We start from the raw sequence: 21,050 nt of genomic DNA, 5'->3' as shown, positions 1-21,050 counted from the left end.
GCAGCCCGCTTCCTAAGCCCAGCCACGACAGGAACAAAAGCCACTGCTCAGAGACACATTTACGACCCTCCAAGAGGGAGCCCGCTGACAGCTTAACGAGCTTTTTGTTTTTCAAGTAGTGGTTTTATATTTACGACCTGAAAGGGAAAGATGCAAGTAGGCAGGGACGATCGGGGGCTATCTGCTCCTTCTGCTCCTGACCCGATGCTGTCCAACCCACATCCAAGCCATTCCGGAAAGCCATAAAAAACGATTGCAGTTCAGCTTTTCCCCTCCTCCTCCTTTCTCTCTCCCCTCCACTAAAACCAAAAAGCACTTTTTTTGGTGGTGCTCGCTTCTTGGTAATGTTCACCCCAAGGAAAAGCATCAAATATTAATGCAGGAAGCTTCAGAGAGCTCACACCGGAAATCAGAGGCCCCTTATGTTGTGGAGTATCCCAGTGGATGCAAGATCCCACCAGTTCATCCCCAAGGCCTGGCTCTTTAATGCCTGGGAAGGAAGGAGGAGGCCAGAAGCCGGGTTTTTACGAGCACCAGGGATCACATTCCTGGGATATCAGCCCAGAGTTACACTTAGAGGAGGAAAAAAATGTAAGGAAAAAATCCAAACCCCACCACCCTTCCCCAGGATGCTGCACTGTTATTTATAAGCTTAAGAGTGAAAAGAGAGGGCAAAACTCCCTGGTTTTGCCATTTTGGTTTGGGCTTTTTTGGTTTTTATCCCCAGCATTAGCACAGCAGAGAAATGCCTTTGGGCTGCAAGAGCATTCCAGCCACCAGCAGGAAGATAAGGCTCTTCCTTGGCCTCCAGATTCCTTGGCAGAGAGGAGACGCATGGGGTTTAATTGCACCCAGAGATGCCACAGCCCTGACACCAACACGATAAGAGCTTTTGTCCCGTGGAGGGCTCACCCAGCTGATAAAGACCCTGCCCTGAGCTCCTAAAACCCAGAAGGGGACCTTGGCTGAAGAGGTGCAAGGGACTGGTGGGGAAGGTGGGGGGCCAGATGTGCAGTGCAACATCTGGCGGGGCAGGGAGCGGTGTGCCAGGGCAGTGGGACACAGTGTGACACAGTGTGTGACAGTGGGACACTGTGGGACACTGTGGGACACAGTGGGACACAGTGGGACACAGTGTGTGACACAGTGGGACACTGTGGGACACTGTGGGACACAGTGCCTGCTGCTGCACTGCTGCAGGGGACGTTGGACACGCACGTCCCCCCCTCCCAGCGGAGGGAAGCACCCCTGTGTGCCTGGTGGGACAGGATTTTGTCCCCAAATGCTGGGACTCTGATCTCTTGCTGGCTTTCCCAGCCCGCAGCTCTGGGGCCTCCAGCACCAGGAGGGCACGGAGCTGCTGGAGCCAGTCCAGAGGAGGCCAAGGAGCTGCTCCCAGGGCTGGACAGCCTCTGCATGGAGCCAGCTGGGAGAGCTGGGGGTGCTCACCTGCACAAGAGGAGACCTCAGAGCCCCTGCCAGGGCCTGAAGGGGCTCTGGGAGAGCTGGAGAGAGATTTTGGACAAGGGCTGGAGGAACAGGACAAAGGGGAATGGCTTCAGACTGCCAAAGAGCAGGTTTAGATTGGGTATTAGGGAGAAATGCTTCCCTATGAGGACGGTGAGGCTTTGGCACAGGGTGCCCAGAGGAGCTGTGGCTGTCCCTGGATCCCTGGCAGTGTCCAAGGCCAGGCTGGATGGAATTGGAGTACCTTGGGAAAGGGGAAGGTGTCCCTGCCCATGGTCTTTAAGCTTCAAGATCTCTTCCAACCCAAACCATTCAGTGATTCTATGAACGCAGCTGCTGAGCCTGGGACATCCTTTCCTCATCCCCCTCCAACCCACACAAGTCCAGCAGCCCTGGTGCACAGGCCAAAAATAAAAGGGAAAAAAAAAAAAAAAAAAAAAAAAAAAAAAAAAAAAAAAAAAGGGGAAAATGAAGAAATAAAGCAAAAGCCTTTTAAGTGGTATTGAGCAGGGCAGCCCCCTCCCCGCGCCCCTTCCCCACTTATCGCTGCCCGGGGCTCTGCCCGGCGCCTGCCGATAATCAGGGAGCGCATTGAAAGCCCGGCGCCAGACTGGATCCTTATCTCCTCCCGAGCAGGAATGCGGGATGGGGGCTGCCCCCGCAGCAGCTCCCGGACCGGCGGCAGCAGCAGGAGGAGGAGGAGGGGGAGGATGAGGGGGAGGAAGAAGCCCGTCCCACGGCCCCTGCAGTGAGCAGGAGCTGGGCAGGGCCGGGGGGACCCCGAGGGGTGGCAGGGCTCGGTGCCCAGCCCCGGCTGCCCGAGGGGTCGGATGCACCCCCCGCCTTGCGCAAGGGCCGGTAATTATCCCCCTGGGTTAATTACTCTGCTTCATTTCCCCATAAAGCCAGGGCCTGGGTGCTGGGAATGCCCGAGGCATGAGCCGGGGGGACGCCAGGCGACAGCCGGGACAGCCAGGCCCCCCGGCTGGCAGCCCTGCCTCCCTCCCTCCGTCCCGTCCGGAGGGGCCGGGCTGAGAGCCGCGGCCATTCCCAAAGCATTCCCAAAGCATTCCCAAAGCATTCCCGGGCCCGCCAGGCCCAGCCGCGCAGCCCGTGCCCTGCCAGGGGAGGAGGAGGGGGCCCAGAGCCTTCCTCCCCGGCTCGGGGCACGGCGGCTGCGCTGGGCCCGGCCCGGGAGCTGCCCGGGGCTGCTCCATCCCCGACAGGCCCGACTGGAACTTCCAGCCCCGCGGGGAGGGCGAGCAGGGCCAGCCCGGCTCCCGGCGCTCCTCGCCCGTTCCAGGCGGGACGGGAGCCACGGCTCCAGCCTGGCGCTCCCTCCCGGCACCGGGATGCTCTCAGCACCCAAAAGGAGCTCCCGGTGCTTCTTTTCGGGATTAGGAGCCCATTCCCTTGCCCCGAGCGGCCGGAAAGCGCCGCAGGGCGGATCCGTGCCGTGGGGACACGGACAGCACCCTCGGCTTCATCCCTGCCAGCAGCGCCACGCCGGGAGGCTCCCGGTGCCACCAGAGCCCCAGGGAACTCGCAGCCAATTAAGGGGATGTTTAAAAAAATCATAATAAGGGGCTAATGAAGTTTAGAAGCTGCCGACAGCAGCCATATGCCTCAAATATGCCGGGTACAGTCGGTGCCTAGGTAATGCAACTGCAGGTATCAGCTCGCCTAATTAGCTACCAGAAGAAAGTCTAATTTAAAACAAAGCTCTTATTTTATTTATTTGCTGACAGCAGCAGAGCAATTCCCTCCAGCATGAAGTGAAAGCAAACACGCTGCCCTCCAAACAAACCTCCACGGGCTTTTTAATTGTATCCTCCAACAAGTGTTCCCTGGTTAGTCTTGGGCAAGGGAGGGGCGGGGGGAATAAGAAAAAAACAAAACCCAAACAAACAACACCAAAAACCCAACCTGCACCGCCATTAGCATCACAGAGGACTTGCAAAGACAGCTTCCCACTTGTCACCTGCCTGCCACAGAAAACAGCAACCCCTGGGACTCCTGTGCTGTGCAGGAAATCTGCCTTTAATAAACCCCCCTGAGGAGAGGCGTCCCCCTCTCCCATCCTCGTTTGGGGTGATGAGGGGCTCGGCACACCCTGGCATGCCCAGGTGGGCGCCTGGCTCCAGCCCGCTGCTGAGAGGTGTGGGTCACCCACACCAGCCAAGGCTCCTGAGCCTTCCCATCCTTCCCTTCCCTCACCTCCGGATGTGTCCAGAAGCAAATGTGGGGAGGGGAAAGGGAAATCCTAGAAGCGCAGAGAGAGTGCAGGGCCACTGTGATTTTATTTAGTATCTTTATTTATTGAAGTGCTTTAAATAGATATGGATTGACTCTCCCGGCTCTGGCTATTACAGCTTGAAAGGGGAGCTGCAGGCAGCTCCTGGATTAATGCACATGAGGCTGCTTCCATGGATGCTCAGCATCCCAGGGATCCCAGGGAGGTCCCACGTGGGACCTCCTCCTGTCTTCCAAGCCTCACCTGGGGCCTCTGCATCCCCCTCCTCTTGTAAAACACGACGTCCTGGTGCCTCCACTGCTCTACACCACACCAAACCCTCTTCACCACCACCCTCAACCAGCTCCACCTCCCACCCAGCCAAACCCTCCACCTCGTCCCCTTCCTCACACAGTCCGAGCTCATCCGAGTAATCAGGGCTTCATTGCATCCTCACAGAACGCCCTGCCAGCCATTTATGGATTTATGGCAGTGGAAAGAGGCACTGCAAGCCTTTATGGACAACACTGGCTGGGCCCTGCATTTTTCTTCCCACTGATTAAAGTATTAATGCTCAGTTAAGGAGTAAGTAAAAAATCACACCATTTTTAGGCAGCTGGGAAAGAGGAGGAAAATCTATTGCAGTGGCCCTGAACAAGCGCTTCCCGAGGGCTTGGAGGCAGAAAACTTATCAGACACTGCTCTGATAACATATTCAGGCTGAACCATTAGTCTTGGGCATAAAAAAGGTGTAATAAAAGGTGCCCCTAACTGCAAACTGAGTGAGGAGGGGGAAATGGGGTTAAAAGCCCACAGAGGCCAAAGGCTGGGGAGGAGCAGCAGCTCTGGGGTGCAGTGGCATCCTGAAGGGAGGATGCTGACAGTGGGCACCCACCTCCTGCCACACAAGTGTCCAGGGACACCAGGGACAGTTTGTCTCCTGCATGTTTAAAGCTGCAGAGAAGTGGAAAAATCAGCATCCATAGCACCACGAGGCTGGTGAAAGATTTCCCCAGGGCCAGCATCCTCAATCATCCTCAATAATGTGTTCTCTCATTCTGGCCTCGTTTGGCTCCTCTGCTATGTCCCAGTCCCAATACCCATCTTACAACACCTCTCCCTCCACAAACACAGCTCCTTTTCTTCCCTGTAACTCCAAACCAACCCTTTGTCCCGGGCACAAAGAGCTGTGAGGTTCCTGCTCTGGGTTTCTCTCTGCACCGCTTTCCCATCCGGCTCCTTGGGGAATGCCAGAGCACAAAGCAAGCTAGCCGTGACCTGTAGCTACTTTAAAAAAATTATTATCTCCACTGGAATGTTCTCCACACCTCCTGCAGTGATGGAGATGACAACACAGCCTCAGAGGGGTCCCCTTTCTCCTTGGCAATCACCTGCTCTCCGCTCACCTCTTAAATCCCACACAGATTGCCCAACCTGGGGAAGCCAAGTGACAAAAAATAAGCTGGAAGCATCCCCCATCCTGCTTCCAAACCACCTAAAACCAGTCAAGTTAGTCATTCCTGAGGGGAAAAAAAATTAAATCCATGTTGTTGATGCCTTATCCCCCTCTCATAGGTGGATGGGAAGCTCATGGCACAAGCAAGTAGCAACCACAGAGCTGCTTTTGTAAGTTCCTATTCCAGCACCCCTGGCTCCAGCCAAATTATCCCCTGTTCCTAGGGCTGGTGACCCGAAAGCCAGCAGCCCAGCAGCTCCACTGCTGTCCTTAGAGATGCTGAAGGCCACCCCATTCCCAAAGGTTGCCACAGACAAGGTCCACCCACAGCCGGGCACTTGATCCCAGCACCATCCAGCCCAAACCATTGCTTCCTCCCTCCTTCCCTCCCTTCCAGGCTGGTTTTCCAGGCAAAACAAGGATGGGAATTACTCAGGCAGCATGTGACATGACCACCAGAAGGAGGGCATTGCATTACTGGAGCTAAAACTGGATCCTTGTTCCTATTGTCTATTCTTTTGTAGCTATGGGAAGAAAGAGCTGCTGCTCTGTAATCAGGCCTCTTCTGGCTGCCTCCCTGCTTTTGGGGCCAGCCAGGATAATGCAGCGTTGCTTTCATGTGGCAAGAGAAGCTTATAAACAACACTATTACACTGCTACACCGCCAAAATTAAAGCCCTGCTCTGAGCCTCAGTCCCTCCCACAGGCAGCCTGCTTTGCCTCGGACTTGATTTCTTCTCCCAAAGTCTGCAGCACAGGGAACAGACTGAATCTGGGCCTGAACAAGCACTCGTGAAATGCAGTGTCTCCTAAAACGATGTCGATTGCCTATTTCTGAAAAGAAGAGTAATTCCTTCCAGCAAAGCTAATGTGCTCTCGGCAAACACTCATTCCTTGTTTTCCCCCACAGCAGAGCAGCTCCAGATTCATCCCAAAAGTGAATGAGAGTCTTCTCTTCACTGATGCATCTTCACAGCTTTGTTGTATTTTTTGGTCCAAAGTGATTGAGATTCACTCCACCCCACACGCCATAAAAATTCAGATTCTGAGCTCACCCATACACATCGAGCCTAAAACCTCCGGAGTGGATTCACTCAGCCAGAAATGATCTCAGCTGTGAAACATCACAAGGGGCAGTCACTTTCTCAGCAGTCTCAAAATAGAGGTTGTTTTTCTTTTTTTTTTTTTTTTTAATTAAAAGAGATGCCATCTCTCTGCATTATCTGGAATAAACATCCTGGGGCTGGAATAAAGCACCCTTCAGCTTTCCCAGCTCCAGGTTCTCATTTCCACCAGCTCCTTGAGAACCTCTTCCCGGTTTTCCAAGCCTTCTCCTGCACTGCATTAAGAGCCTGTCTCTGCAAAAGAAACAGTCTCTTAAAACCCAGGGGACTCTGCAATAGGACAAGGACTCCTTTCACCACCCAAGTGACCCCAGTCCTCCCTCAGGTTCAGCTCCTCTTGCATTAAAGCTTCTCCTGGGCACCTTGGTTGGGACAAACCAGTGAGAAAAGAGCCAGGTTCATTGTGGCACTGACCAAGGGACAAACACCAGCCAGACCAAACCCTGGGGACACCCTGGGGACCTGCAGAAGCAGCTGAAACCATCTCAGTGGAAGATGCTCTTCTCCCCCACCATCCTTCCCCTTGGTGCTCCATTTTGGAGGGGCCAGGAACTGCTGCTCCCCAAAAACATGGAGAGCCAAAGCTGCAGGATAATCCTGGCCCAGCAGCCTACGATAACCCAAACTCCTCCAGCCTTTGGAACCCGTGGTTGATATCAGTGCCCCACATCCAACAGGCCAAGTGATTTTTTCCAGAGCTGGAAGGAAGCTCCCCTGCCTCTCCCTGCTGACCCAGGCGTGGGATGCTCTTCTGCTTCCCCTTCCATCTCAAACACCATCAGCAAGGATCATTTCCTTCCAATAAAGTGCCAACTTTGCCATGCCCTGAGAGCAGCCTGCAGCGCTTCCCTCACCTTGCCTAAGGTTTTTTCCAGAATTTTTCTCAGTCCTTCCTTTATTTCCAGGTGCCCTTCTCTGCTCATACACCGTGGTCCCCGAAGCAGCAGAGCAAAGCCTGCTTTCCTATGGATCTGCTGCTCCAAATGCTCCCTCCCACATGGCATTTGTGTTCCCCAATAGTAGGTGGCAGGTGTTATGCTGTTGATGTTTTGGGGTTGTGGTTTTTGGGTTTTTTTAGTGGGATATTAATAGATCCCTCTCACTGGCCGACCAGCCTAGATAAAAAACTTTATTGCTAATTTCCTAATCAGGCAGGCGCTTAATTACGAGACATCTACTTCTGAGTCAGAGGGAGAGGGATGCAGACATACAAACAGCATGGCAGCTAAGAAAAAAAAAAAGTCTGGATCTTATTTTTTTTAGGAAATGAAGCTAAAAAAAGAACCCCCTCCCCCCAAACGAAAAAGCAACCAAAAGAAACAAACAATCCAGCAAGCCCAAAGATAAATCCGTGGGGATTTTTGGTGTTTTAGGCACAGGAGCTCCTCTTGGGGCAGGGGATGAGGTGGTCCAGAGGGGCTGGATCCCACGGGGGTCACGGCAGTGCCTCCCTCCCCCTGTGTCCCACATACAGCACAGTCCCCATGGGCTGTGAGCAGATGGTTTCCAAGCTGACAGGTTGCAAACAGCTCTGTGGAGCCGCCCCGGGAATCAGATATTGTCTCCGTGCCTGTAGTTTAGGGAACAAAAGATGTCTCCCGGCTAAAAAGTTTGCTGGGAGACTTCGGTGCTTCTCCTGCTTCTGGGTTTCTTTTTAAAAGCACTTTCACCCAGCTCACATCGCTCAGGTCTGATGTCTGCAGCTCTACAAGCTGCCTGCACATAACTTTTTCCACTTTTCCCCTTTCCTCTCTGTAGCTGGAAAGAGACCACAAGGACAGCCCTGTGCAGGGCACATCACCCTTCTTTTCCAGCGAGCAGCAGGCACTCCCTTTCTGGCAAAACATTTCTTCCTTCCACTTCCTCTCAAGCTTGCAAACACCATGAACTCAGGACAACCTAGACGAGCTTCTCCCCAGCATCCCTGTAGTTTATTTGGAGGAACCCCAAGGCTTGGAAATAGCCCTGGACCCCAGTCCTAAACACAAAGGACAGCAGAGTGCCAGGCAGGAGACCCAAACCATCTTCCAGGGAGGGTTTATTTTATAAAACCATCCTTCAGCAGGCCACGCTGGATGCCCCCACACACACCTACCAGCACGCAAAGCCCAGCCAAACTGCAGCATTCCGGCTCCCCCGGCTTCCCTGCTGCCTTTAGCTCTGCAACTCGACCCTGGGCGAAACATATGGTTTGCATTCTCCCCCCTGAACTTTCCACAGCCTCCTTCCCCCGCCTCCCTCCCCGTGGCACACAGACCCGAGCCCTGCGAGCGAGGAACGGTGCCGGCAGCCCTTCCCACCCCTCGCCAAGGGAAGGAGACAAGGCTGCAGTAAAACCCCTCGGCCGAGACCGCTACGTGGGCTTTGCTGCTCCATGCAGGGGTCATTAACAACCCTGCTGGAGCTGCTGCCTCCCCGTCCAGCCAGTCCATAAATACTGAGGGAACAGAGCCAGCGTGTCATGGTGATGTGGAGGTGGGAAGGGGAGGGGAGCAGCACAACGAGGACTCGCTCTACAAGGGAAGCTTTACCTTCCCCGGCCAGCCTGGAACCACTGGGGTCCCACATCCAACCTCATCCCTCTGCAGAAGCCAGAACCAGCATCCTTTAGGATGCAGGAATGGCAAACAGGTCCAGCAGTGCTCAGAGGATGCTCAGGGTTAAGCAGCAACTTCACCTCCTCTTTTCCCCTCCCTGCATGCAAAAGTCATCATTCATTTTCCTGTTGGGCAGTTTTCATCTCATTTTCTGCTTCAGCCAGCAGCCAGGCCTTTTCCCCCTCAAAAGGGCTCGGGCAGCCTAAGCTTTGCTCAGCCCAGAAGCCTGATCCAGCAGGAAGCAGCAAGTGGGATTCCTATGGAGCATTACCAAACAGTGAGGCACCAACTTCTGCCAGCCCACGGGGCTGGGTGCAGCTCAAAACCCACCAGGGCCCTCGCACCCCCTTCCTCCTCCCAACGTCCTCAAAGCACCACACTGGAGAGGAGCCCTGGGAGGGCTGTGGGATGGACGGACAGACGGACGGATGGATGCCCCTGGCCAAAACAGCAGTGGCTGTGATGGAAACCAGAAGCCCTCCCAAGGCACACCAAGCATTGCTGGCGCCCCTGCGTGTCCCACACCAGCCTCCTGGCCACGTCCCAGGCAAAAAACCACCCCAAATCCCCCAAATTGCTGCATTTTCAGCATCACAGGACCAGCAAGCCCGACAGCTTCTAGCAGCCGAGCACAGCACAGATTCCTCTTAGCAGGTATTAACAACCACGCTTCCAAAAGGAAAAAAAAAAAAAAAAGCCATCTATTTTTGACCCGCTCAGCGTTTAGGATCGAGGTTTTAGTGAACAGAGGAGGCCCTGCAGTAACCTGTGCCTTCTCCTGATCCCTCAGGATCCTGCCCCATCGGCTGCGACCCCATCTGCAAAGCCTGCGCGTGGGTTTTTCCATCCCCGGCAGGACCGGCCCCAACACGCCCCGGACTCCCGGGGCTTTGCCATAAACTACAAAGGAGCCTGCCCAATTCGCCCCAGTTTGCATAACCAGTTTATCCCAGGCATTTGTTTTAAAAGCTCAGCTCTGGTTAGTCACTGTTCAGCCCAAGCAAAAACCCAGCCCTCTTCCCAGCTTTTGGATCTTGCTTTTCCAGCTTTGGGCACAGCCAGCGTTTTTATCTCAGAGTATAAATTTTAGAAACATGAAATATGTGCCTCGATGCCTTTTTTAAATATATATATATATATACACACAGATATGTAATATATATTTTATGCATATCAAGGTATCCAAAGGATCCGCACACCAGGATAGGGATTAGACACGAGGCTGTAAGTCCTGAAATCCAAACCGAGTCATTCACCAGTAGCAAACCATTAAGCACAGACACACATGGAAAAAAAAAATAAAGAGGGAATGAAAAGAGGGAGGAAAACAGTTTTATAGCCCTTGGCAGCCCACACCTCACTTCATCACACTCAGGATCCCAGTCACCCGAGCAGCTCCACAGCCAAATCCCCTCTCCTGTAACAAATCCCGTTAGTGCCGACGCCAGAGCGCGGAAGGAGGCACTTGCAAGGCTCTGACTGCAGAAGGGACCAGACATCCTGCAGGAAAACCTGCTTCCACAACTGAGTCAGCAGCTCCTCCTGAACGCTGGGGGAGGACAGGAGGAGCTGCAGGCCTGAGGGATGGAGCTGGAAGAGAGCCCCAAATGCCACCTCTTCTTCTATCCAGCCCAGAGTGGCCCCAGCAGTGACAACGGAGTCAGGCGTGCACCTGGCAGTGACACCACGTCACCAAATGCTTCTCCCCAAAACACAGACTGATGGAAGCCCCCAGGGGAGGGGAGGACTGAGGGAACCCCTCAGAGGAGACCCCATGGAGCAGCGTAGGGATGCCACAGCCCCAGTGAGGAGCTGGGAGCACTGGGAACAGCTCAATCCCAGCTTAATTCAGATTTCCTGCGATGCTTGACCCACTCTGTGAAGATGCCCCGCAGCCAGAGCCCAGACAGCAGAAGAGACAGGACATTTAAGCTTCTCCAAGATAAGCTGGAAGGGAAAAACCCTCCCATGAACCCTGTCTCCAGCACAGCGACCCAGACCGCTGATTACTTTTAATTGCTGTGTAATTGGACTCTGGCAGCCATGCTTTCATTTTAAGCCTGTCTCTACATCTCAGATCTGCCAAAGGGGGAAAGAAAAACCCCCAAAAGTAATATTCCAGTGCAGGAACACCGTAGCACCATCCAGCCACTGCCAAACCAGCTGTGGCAGCGGGGAGGCAAAGGCTGCACTCCCGGCCTGTTTGGGATAAACAGGGGTGGGAGGAGGTGCTGGGATCCCACACCTGGGCAGTGGCCACCCCAAAGGGAGCAGTGGCCCCAGGCCAGCCCCCGGCAGACATTGCAGGATCCACCCTCATGACCAGCACTAATTACTGCCTTTGCTTGCAGGGCCCTGAGATGCCCCTCCAGGTGAGGGTGGGGACGCTTGTTCGGCTCCACGGATGAAAAGCAAGCAGCAGACCGCAGTTCTTTTTTTTTTTTTCCTCCTTCTTTCTTTTTTTTTTTTTTTTTTTTTTTTTTCGGTTGTTTTAAATAGCAACCACTTTCTGGCTGCTGGAAAACACCCTCCCTTCTGTTCTCCAAGCCAACCCAAACAGATGGAGCCAATAAGGCAGCCGGGTGACGGCGCAGGATGGTGACGGCTCATCGGGGGGAGAGCAGCCCCTGCCCGCAGACCACAGGAAGGGGAACCAGACCCCCCGAAGATGGCAGGGAGGCAGAGCCCATCAACCCACTGGAAGAACTGCGGTTCATCCATCTCCATAAAACCCTCCAAAGTCCTGCTGTGAATCATGACAGTTAAAAAACACCTCCAGAATCACTGAGCCCAACCTCTGACCAAGCACCACCTCACTGGCCGGCCGTGGGATTGTCCTCCATCCCGATTGCTCCCTGTCCTCCAGTCAGGAAGAATGACACTTTTCCAGACACCCTGTGAGTCCACTGGAAGGTCAGTGAAAGCCTTGGTGCCTTCAGCCACTGCTGTGGATGTCCTCACGTGTGCCCCGAAAGCACTGAGGACACTGCAGGCAGCGACCCTGCATCCCAGGCGTGTCCCTTCTCCCACTTCAGTCTGTCCCGAGGAATTTCTGGGCTCTGCAACCCCCTGCCTAAGGAAAACTCCCACGCTGTACAGTGCAACACAACCCTTTAATAGCCTCCCACCCCGGCAAGCCACCCTGCTGGGAAGCCTGGATTTGGCTGGAAATGTCCTGTCCCTCCATCCTGCCACTGCCCCAGGAGGTGCAGGCACAGCCAGGAGCCCACCCAGAGGTGGGCAGCCCAAACTGCTCCTTGTTTGAGTGCTGAGGTGGGACCTGTAGAGGCACTGAAATGTTGTTGATGTGGCGAGAAGGGGGCAAGCAGGGGTCACTTCCTGGCCAGTGGCAGCTCCCAGGGACCCACAAAAGAAAAGACTCACAAAGCAACAGCAGGACAAAGTCTGAGTGCACAGAGCTTTGCTCTCACCTCAGCTGTGCCCTCACCTCCCACCATTTAAGCGCCACCACGTCTGCCTCCACAGAGCTCCAGCAGGGAGGGATGCCCGGTGGGGAGGAGCATCCTCAGGGTGCCTTCCAGGAAGGAGCACTCCCCATTTCCCATCCTGCACTCAAACCCTCTCACACAGGTTTTACCTGCACCTGGACAGCCTTTGGTTCAACACATCAAAGTGTGCTGAAACTCATCCCTAGGACAAGACAAAGCATCCAAAAAATGTCACATGCAGCACCATCAGCTCCTAGAGCACTTCTCCACCTCTATGGAAGCTTTTCTTCGCTCCTCACACCTCCTTCTAGCATTGCCTACTTTCCATGTGCACAGATCCTCAGCTGATGCCCACAGCACCATTCCCACAGAGCCCCCAAGCCCACCCTCCTGCACGGGGATGTCCTCATCTCTCCTCCTGCAGTGGCCCTGCTCAAGAGGGAGGCAGATGGATGTAATGGGCATTAAACGTCTCAAAATGAGATTTTCCACGCTCTTTCAAAGGGAAACAATCCCCCAGCTTTCACGCTGGGCTCAGGGCTGTGAAGGAGGGGAGGTGGGGGGCAGCAGAGGTTATTCATGGGGTCTTCATGGAAACCACACCGGCAGGACCCCCCGGGAGCAGGAGAGGTGCCGGGATCTGACTTTGGTGTCTGGCTCCACGAGGGGCTTTACTGACTTGGCTGGGTATTCCAGCTGGGAAGGGATCACTTGTGGTACAAACCAGCCCTCTCCCTCCTCCTTTGTTATTCCCATAAGATGTGGGAGTAAACTGGGGAGAGGAGCGAGGGTGGCGGTGCTATATGTGTGTGTACACAGGTATTATGGACTTGTGGGGCCAAAAAGAGCCCCACAAAAATGCTCCCCAAATCCATAGGGTCTTCTTCCTTTTCTGAAGGGACTTACTTCAGACAGCCCAGACCTTGGATTCCAGGAGAGAAAAGCTCTGCTTACTTTTCTTCTTGTACAACCAGATATATTATTACTCTTAAGTAATAATATAAGTGTCTCAGCTTGCACCCTTCATCTCCCAGGGTATCAAAAACAACAACAAACAAGACAACACACCAGCACTGCCTTCAGCTTACACAGCAAGCAAAGCCAAAGGGGGAAAATAGCTCAAAAACATCTGATTTTCAAATGCTGGGGGACTATGTCAGCCACGTCCACCCAGACCAAGGCATGCAGGGCAGACAGTGGGATGCCATGCCTGAGTTTATATTTTACTTGGATAAACTCAGGTGCCATGGACACAGTCCAACTTTGGGACTCCAGTGCCACTGCCATGTCTCGTACCCCACATGGCTTCACAGCCACTCCCAAGGCTTGGGACCTGGTAATTCCTCCTCCCTGCAGCAAGGAATTAGCTGAAAAGAGGATTTTTCCCAGCACCTAAACAAGTGAGAGCTTGGCCATCCATCCCCAGCAGAGAGGAGAACACCAGGAGAGAAGACACCGAGGTCTCTACGGATGCTCCAGCCAGGCAGGCAAGGGAAGGGGCTCAGCAAAGCCCGTGGAAAGGTGGGAAGCAGAGTTCACACACAAGACAAACACATTTTTTGCCTCTCAGGCTGTAGGACACCCTGCCTGCTGCTGAGCATGGTGGTGACACGGGGCTTGCTTCTTCCCTTTCCCCACCTGAATTTCTCCATGGAGGAAGACTGAGCTACCTGCAGAAACACGGGGCAGCCAAACCTGCCACCACTGTCCCCTGGCCCATGGTTCAGCCCCAACCATCACGAGTTTGGTTTAAAGCTCGCAGCTCCAACACCCCCCAGTTACTCCAGGCATGGGAAGAGGCCCAGGCCCCACCAGCCCAGGTGTTTCCCTGCACACCTAACCCAGCTACATCACACCTGGGTGGGTCTGGGGGAGCCCTCTGGAACTGGGAACAGCCTCCCTGAGAGTGGGAGAAGCCACCCAAGGCAGGAGGGAGCAGAGGAGACCCAAGCGGGGCTGGCCTGCAGCAGGGAGGGACTCGCAGGAGATTAAAGGCAGAGTGCAGGACACGCTGGAGCAAGCCCCGTGCTAAATAATTCCTGCTTCCCTTCCCTTTCCTCGTTTTCCAGCGTGGCTTCACCCAGCCTTTCCCAGCCTGGCTGGTGTTTGATCTCAGGGCTTGCTCTGCCTTTCCCTCAGCAGAGGTGCTGAGCCCAGTAAAAATAAAAGTTAAAAAAAAAAAAAAAAAACCACCAAACAACAACAGCAAAAAAAAAAACCCACCACAAACTGGGGGGTTGAGCCCCTTAAGAAAAAAAAAAAAAAAAAAAAAAAAAAAAAAAAAAAAAAAAAGATGAAGCAAATAGGAGAGTGATGAAAAAAACCCCCAAACAACCATCCCCTAAAAATCCAAGCTCAGCAAACATGTGGCTGCTACCAGCCCAGCCCAGCGGTTTGGGATGGGGAACGGGCTCCGGAGGAGGAGGAGGAGGAGGAGGAGGAGGAGGAGGAGGAGGAGGAGGAGGAGGAGGAGGAGACGGCAGCTCTTCCCCTCGCTGAGGAGCAGGTCTGGGGCTGCCAGCCCAGCGCATTCCTGTGCCGTGAGTCAGGCCTCCAAAAAACCAGGAGGCTTCAAAAATAATACTCTGTGCAGCCTCTGGGATGCTGTGCTCGCCGCTGCTCTGCCCGCTGCTCCCCACCGGCCGCAGAGCTGCTTTATCCCTGATCTCAGAGCCCAGCCGGGACCCTCCGGGACAGCATCAGCACCACCATCACCATCACCATCACCACCATCATCATCACCATCACCAACACCATCACCACCACCATCACCCTCCGTGCAGGGAGCTCAGAGCAAACCCGCACTCCAGAGCTGCCTGGACAGTGAAACTCTGAGTGGCGGCCAAGCCTGCGGGGCTGCGGGACTGGCAGAGGGAGGATTTAGGGAGTGTTAGGGAGGGGGCTGCATCCAGCCCGGGGCCTCCAGGCTCCCACCCAGAGAGGTCCCTGGGAGGGTAGCTGTGAAGGAGACATCAGAGCAGCTCTGCGGGCCTTCCCTGCCTCTCCCAAGGCAAAGCTCCACAATTTCCAGCCCCAGCGCAGCCCCGGTGCAGGTCACACAGGGCTTTCTCCAGTGCTCCAGCCTCATGTGAGCAGAGACGTCGCTCAGGAGCTGCCGGTTCGCTGCTCCTGGGACACCACAAAGGCTCTGCTTTTCAGAGAGGCAGCTCACACATCACTTCTCGAGGTGCTGAGCCCTGGCAGAGCCAGGGGAGGATAACCCAGGCTCCCTTCAGCCCCAGGTGAACAGGAGGGAGTCACTGGTTTGGGTTGGAAGGGACCTTGAAGTTCATCTCGTTCCAGCCCCAGTGCCACGGGCAGGGACACCTCCCGCTGGAGCAGGACCCTGGCCAAGCTGGCCTCGAGCACTTCCAGGAGGAATGAGACACCAGACACGGGTCCCCTGCACAGAGCCCTGCATCCCGCGGGCCGGGGCTGGGGCAGCTCCGTGCCACCGTGCTCTGACTCACAGGCAGGGCTGGCTTGCACAATGCAACGATTACTGCAAATTACAGCTCTGCAGATTAGGGGAAAACAACCCTGGAGCCGGTGGGCCTTCAAATGCCACGGAGGAGCGGCTCAGGCATCCCTCAGAGCCCTGCTAATCCCCCCTTCCCACGGTGAGACGCACGGGGTGGGTGGCAGGAGGGCAGAGGGAATGGGCTCATGAGTTACCTCCCCCCCACCTTGCTCCAGCAAATGTTTTCACTCGCATTAGCATCGCTAAAGCCGGGAAGATATAAATGAATAGGAAACAGCAGGACCCTGTGGCTTTATGGCACCAGCATCTGCTGTAATGAACTCCTCAGACTCTACACAGCCCCTTCCGTCCTCACCTCACAGCATTCCCGGCCTGGCACTGGCCTGCCAGCCCGGCTTGGCCCAGCAAAGCCCAGCTCAGGACTCTCCCAAAACCCCACAGGGCTGCCAGGATGATCCCACTGCCCTAAACACACTGGGAGGGAGAAAGCCATGGGGATGCGAGCTCCTCACAGCATCTTGGCTCACTTAACTGACCCCAAATACAGATCTGGGTTTTATATATTTTATATATAAATGATTCCCCTTTGACTAGGACAGGGGTGGAAAGGGAGCAAGCATCTACAGCACCAGAGGGACCCACGGGACCTCACAGAGATGAAGGACACAGCTGAACCCTCCAAGCTCCTTACAGGGTCAGCTTTTGGCTTCTAAGCAGAGAAAATGCAAGCTGGATTTCCTCCCTGCCCCCCACAACTACCATTTCCAAGCGATCCTGCCCTCTCTGAAGCAGTGTTTTTCCATTTCTCTCCTTTTTTTGCTGTTGTTCCGGTGTTTTGCTCTGCTGCTACCATGCACAGAGAGCATCCACTCCTAAGAGAGAGAGGGCTCCACAACGAAGCAGCTGAGGGAGAAGGAGACAAAAACTCCCCAGCAGATACTTCCACACACCCCTGTCCTCAAGCCTCCACTTCCAGAGGGCAGGATTTGACAGGCAACAGGTCTTGGAGCATCTTTTCCCCGGCCATCTGCTCCCGATGGCAGCAGCAGCAGGCAGCCACCCATGTCCTCACGCTGCTGGGGGACAGCAGTGCTGCTATCCCCTCTCTGTGCCTCTGTCCCTGGGTGTTTTCCTGCTGGTGGCAGGGCAGCAGGGTGGAAGGATGTTCCCTCGCCGGGATGGCAGTGTCACACTGCCTGTAAACACCTCTGTCACCCGAGTCCCCACCTCCAGCATCACTCACCCCCTGGATTTCAGCCGCCCTCCTACAGCCTCTGTGCAGCCCCATGGGGAATGACCCTCCAGCAAGCTCCAAAGCCTCACACCAAATCGTTTTCCCACCCCGAGGAGGACACACGGGAGCAGGAGGAAGCCTGGGGAGCCTGGCAGGTGAAGCCCCAGGCTCAGGGCTGGGTTCCCCCAGCAGTGCTCCCGGGGAGGGATGAGTGAACCAGACGCTTTCTGGGTTTCAAACCCCCGTCCAAAACCAGCTTTCTACCCCCACACCGCAAAACCCAACACAAACAACGTGTACATTCTTTGCTATTAAAAGAGCAAATAGTTTTCTGGGTGATGCCTCTCCCCAAAAAACAGGCAAGGATGGGGAAGGGAGTGGATGATCACCCGGGCTAAGCGCTCATCTCGGCTCCCTCCTCTGCATCATCACATGCCACCTCTACCCAACTCTCCTGGAGAAACACACTAATTATAGCTCTCCAGCTAAAAACTTTATTATACACACACATACATATGCCAGATCAGCAGCGTGCCTTGAGAGAGCTCCCCAGACTCAAACTGAGCCAGGTGGGTCAGGTTTAACTTGTTTTTTTTTTCCTTCATTCATTCTCTCCCTCCCTCCTGCCCAGTTTTTTTTTCAACCCCTGCATGAACTTGGGAGCACACAAAGATAAGAGGGCAGAGCCAGGCACGAACACAGTGCTATCCCCCCAATTCCCCTCAGCATCCACGGAGAGCCTGGCCACGGCTAAACCCTGACCACAGCAGCCTGGCTAATGCAGCCTGGCCAATCCAGGCTGGCCAATCCAGCCTGGCTAATGCAGCCCTCCCAAACCCTGGCATCCCACGCCGTGCCGAGCCTGCGGGCCCCTGGCTGCCCATCCCTGCTCCCAGCCAAGCAGGGCACCAGTTGCCAGCTCCCAAACCTCTCCCTTCCCACCCAGGAGGGAGAGTTTCTCCTGGCTGGAGGACGCTGCTGCAGCAACATCCAGGCCCCCGGAGAAGTCAATAGTGCCGTTCCTGTTTCCCGTTTGCCGAAATACACTGGATCTTTCTGCGGCGGAGGCGGAAAAAATATTAATCTAATTAGACTCCCTCCCTAAAATTCCTCGTCACCTTAATTACGCTTCAGAAAAGAAGGCTTGGTTCATTTTCCTAGAAAATCAGCTTGTCAGGAGACGCTTTCAACTCCTTAACAAGACCGATCTGTGCTTCGCGACGCGTCCCCAAACCCTGGCCGGGAGCCGCGGGGAGCGAGAGATCCCGGATTCCCGCCGGGATGCCGACCTTGCCCGACACGGCTGTGGTCCCTCCCAGCCTCCAAAAAGCCACCCAACTTTACAGGGCTCCCCTTCCGAGCTCCGCACTCGAGCACATCTTTTTACACCCGGAGAATAAACACGGCAGCTTTGCTTTGCCAGCGCCGGAGGATGACAAAGGACAAAGTCCCGAGGAGCTGAGGATGTCCGTGAGCTGCGGAGCGGGGACGGGTGTGGGGGGTGGAATACACAGCGGAAAGGCTGAGTTTGATCCAGGAGTGCTAACGAGAGAGGGCGGCAGGGGAGATGCGCCTCCGTGTCTCGTCTGTGGCAGGGATTACTGACGGAAGGGCTGGATCCGAGCGCATCTCGATCACAAGATCGGGCTGCGCACAGGAAACTTTGAACAGCCGTAGGAAAAGAGCGCTAGACTGCCCGGCCATCGATCGCTCCGCTTATAAAAATGGAGATTTAATAATAATCATTAAAAAGAGAGAGAGAAAAAAAAAAAGATTAAAAAATCCGCCCTGAATAGTTACTTATTTGACCCGCCGGGCAAATCACACGCCGGCGCTACTACAAACAGGGCTGGGTTTGTTTTGCTTTTGCCAAGAAAAATAAATAAATATATATATACACACACACACACACACAGAGAAATATAAGGAAGCGGCACGGCGAGGCGAGCAGGGAGCGGCGCTGGCAGCTCGCTTTCCCCGGAGCATCCCCCCCGAAGCGGGGAGCGCTGCCAGCCCGTATCCCCGCGGAGCATCTCCCCCGGAGCGGGGAGCGCTGCCAGCCCCCACCCACCCCCCCAGAACATCATCCCCCCCCGGACCGGAGCATCCCCCCGGCGCGCAGGGCGCTGCCAGCCCGCATCCCCCGCCAGCATCCTCCTCCCGGGAGCATCCCCCGGGATGCAACGCAAGGGCGCGGAGGGCGCCCAGCTGCCCCCCACCGCCAACCCCTCAACCTTTATATTAAAGAAAGAAGAAAAAAAAAACAACCCAAAACGCCAACTCGGCGTCCCAAGGCCGGGCACCTCAACCGCAGCGAACTTTTCGGGGGAGATGCTGCCCACCCCACAGCCCTCCATCGCCCCCCAAACTCGTGTCCCCCTTACCTGCGGCGGCCAGCGCCCGGCGGAGCAGCAGCGCGGGGAGGAAGAAGGAGAGGAGGAGGAGGGAGAGTCGGCGGGGGCCGGGCGGCGGCATGGCGGCGGCAGCGGGATCGCAGCGGCACCGGGAGCGGAGCGCTGCCCGCCCGCCTCGCCACACTGCCGGGCTGCCCGGCGCCGGGCGGGGCGGGCCGGGGCGGGCCGGGGCGGGCCGGGGCGGGCCCTGCCGGGAGCTGCGCCCGGGCTCAGCCGCGCCCCGCCCGGCCCAGCCCGGGATGCGCGGGTGCAGCGCGGCCGGGAGCGGGCGCAGCGCAGCCCCGCTCTGCAGCGGGGCCGGCGGGCACCAGGGGGAGCCGCGCAGTGCCAGCAGAGCCGGGGCCCCCGAGCCCCCCGCGGGAGTCCTGGAAGGCGGAAAGCAGCGTCCTGCTGCGCTCTTGGCACGGCCTCGGGAATGGGCTGGCGTGGAAGGGACTGCGAGGTCATCTCCTTCCACCGGCACGGAAACCTTCCACTGTCCCAGGCTGCTCCAGGCTCCCTCCAGCCTGGCCTGGGACACTGCCAGGGATCCAGGGGCAGCCACAGCTTCTCTGAGCACCCTGTGCCAGGGCCTGCCCACCTTCCCCGAGAACAATTCCTTCCCAATATGCCGTCTAACCCTGCCCTGTTTCAATTTGAAGCCATTCCCCCTTGCCTATCACGACGTGCTCTTTTAAAAAGTCTCTCTCCATCTTTCTTGTACCCCTTCTCTCACCCCTCCGCTGAAAACGGGCATTAAAATCCAGGCTGCAGGATGTACCTGCAGGAGCATAAAAATAACAGATGCAGATGCACACAAATAATAAAAGGTAAAATTCACACACTGAGGGAGTTATCCTGCAACTGCTTCTTGATATGTGGCCTCTCGGTTTTAAAGGGGGCTAATAAAAAGGATGGAGAGTGACTTTTTACTGGGGCAGATAGTACAAGGACACGGGGGAATGGTTTTCAGCTGAAAGAGGAGAGATTTAGAGAAGATGTTAGAAGGAATTTTTCCCTGTGAGGGTGCTGAGGCCCTGGCACAGGCTGCCCAGAGCAGCTGTGGCTGCCCCTGGATCCCTGGAGGTGTCCAAGGCCAGGCTGGAAAGGGCTTGGAGAAACCTGGGATAGTGGAAGGTGTCCAGGTTGCAATTAAATGATCCTTAAGGTCTCCTCCAACCCAAACCATTCCGTGATATGCCTGTATCTCCCTCCTTGTAAAGAATTTAAACAAACCCACAGGTTTGCAGGCTTTGGTGGGGCTGCAGTTTTCCAGCTGGTGAGTCCCTCCTCAGAAGGGGTTTAAACCCCACCTTGGCTCAGCGGAGGAAGGAGGGGACAAAAGGGCTCAGCAACGCTTTTTTGGGGGGAGAGAGACCCCCAAATTCAGCAAAGCCACGTGCTGCAGCACTGTCTGTGCCCTCACAGTGCCAGCAAGATCCACTCCTTCCCACCGAGGAAGAAGGGGCTGCCACGGCCGCCTAGAAATGGTTAAAATAGCATGGGAACTGCCAACTACTTTTAATTGCTGGCAGCTGCTCCGCTCCTCGGGGTAGGGCAGCGGGGGCGAAGGCGCCCCGGCAGGCAGGCGGTAATTACAGCCTGTGCCTCGCCGC

At 55.5% G+C, this 21,050-nt stretch overlaps 1 protein-coding gene across 2 annotated transcripts in view; it reads right to left on the bottom strand.

The window, feature by feature from the left end:
* Positions 1–19,607, bottom strand: part of UNC5B (unc-5 netrin receptor B) — a 55,856-nt gene extending 36,249 nt beyond the window's left edge. For both annotated transcript variants that reach the window (XM_063406295.1, XM_063406296.1), the window contains exon 1: positions 19,426–19,607. In XM_063406295.1, coding sequence (XP_063262365.1) covers positions 19,426–19,516 — 91 coding nt within the window. In that variant the 5' untranslated portion in view covers positions 19,517–19,607. The remainder of the gene's footprint in view (positions 1–19,425) is intronic.
* Between the last annotated feature and the right edge of the window lie 1,443 nt (positions 19,608–21,050).

This window comes from Prinia subflava, chromosome 9, assembly GCF_021018805.1.
Source record: "Prinia subflava isolate CZ2003 ecotype Zambia chromosome 9, Cam_Psub_1.2, whole genome shotgun sequence".
Classification (NCBI taxonomy): Eukaryota; Metazoa; Chordata; class Aves; order Passeriformes; family Cisticolidae; genus Prinia; species Prinia subflava.
Note: the sequence above shows the minus strand (reverse complement) of the source record. Positions and strands in the feature narration are given on the sequence as shown.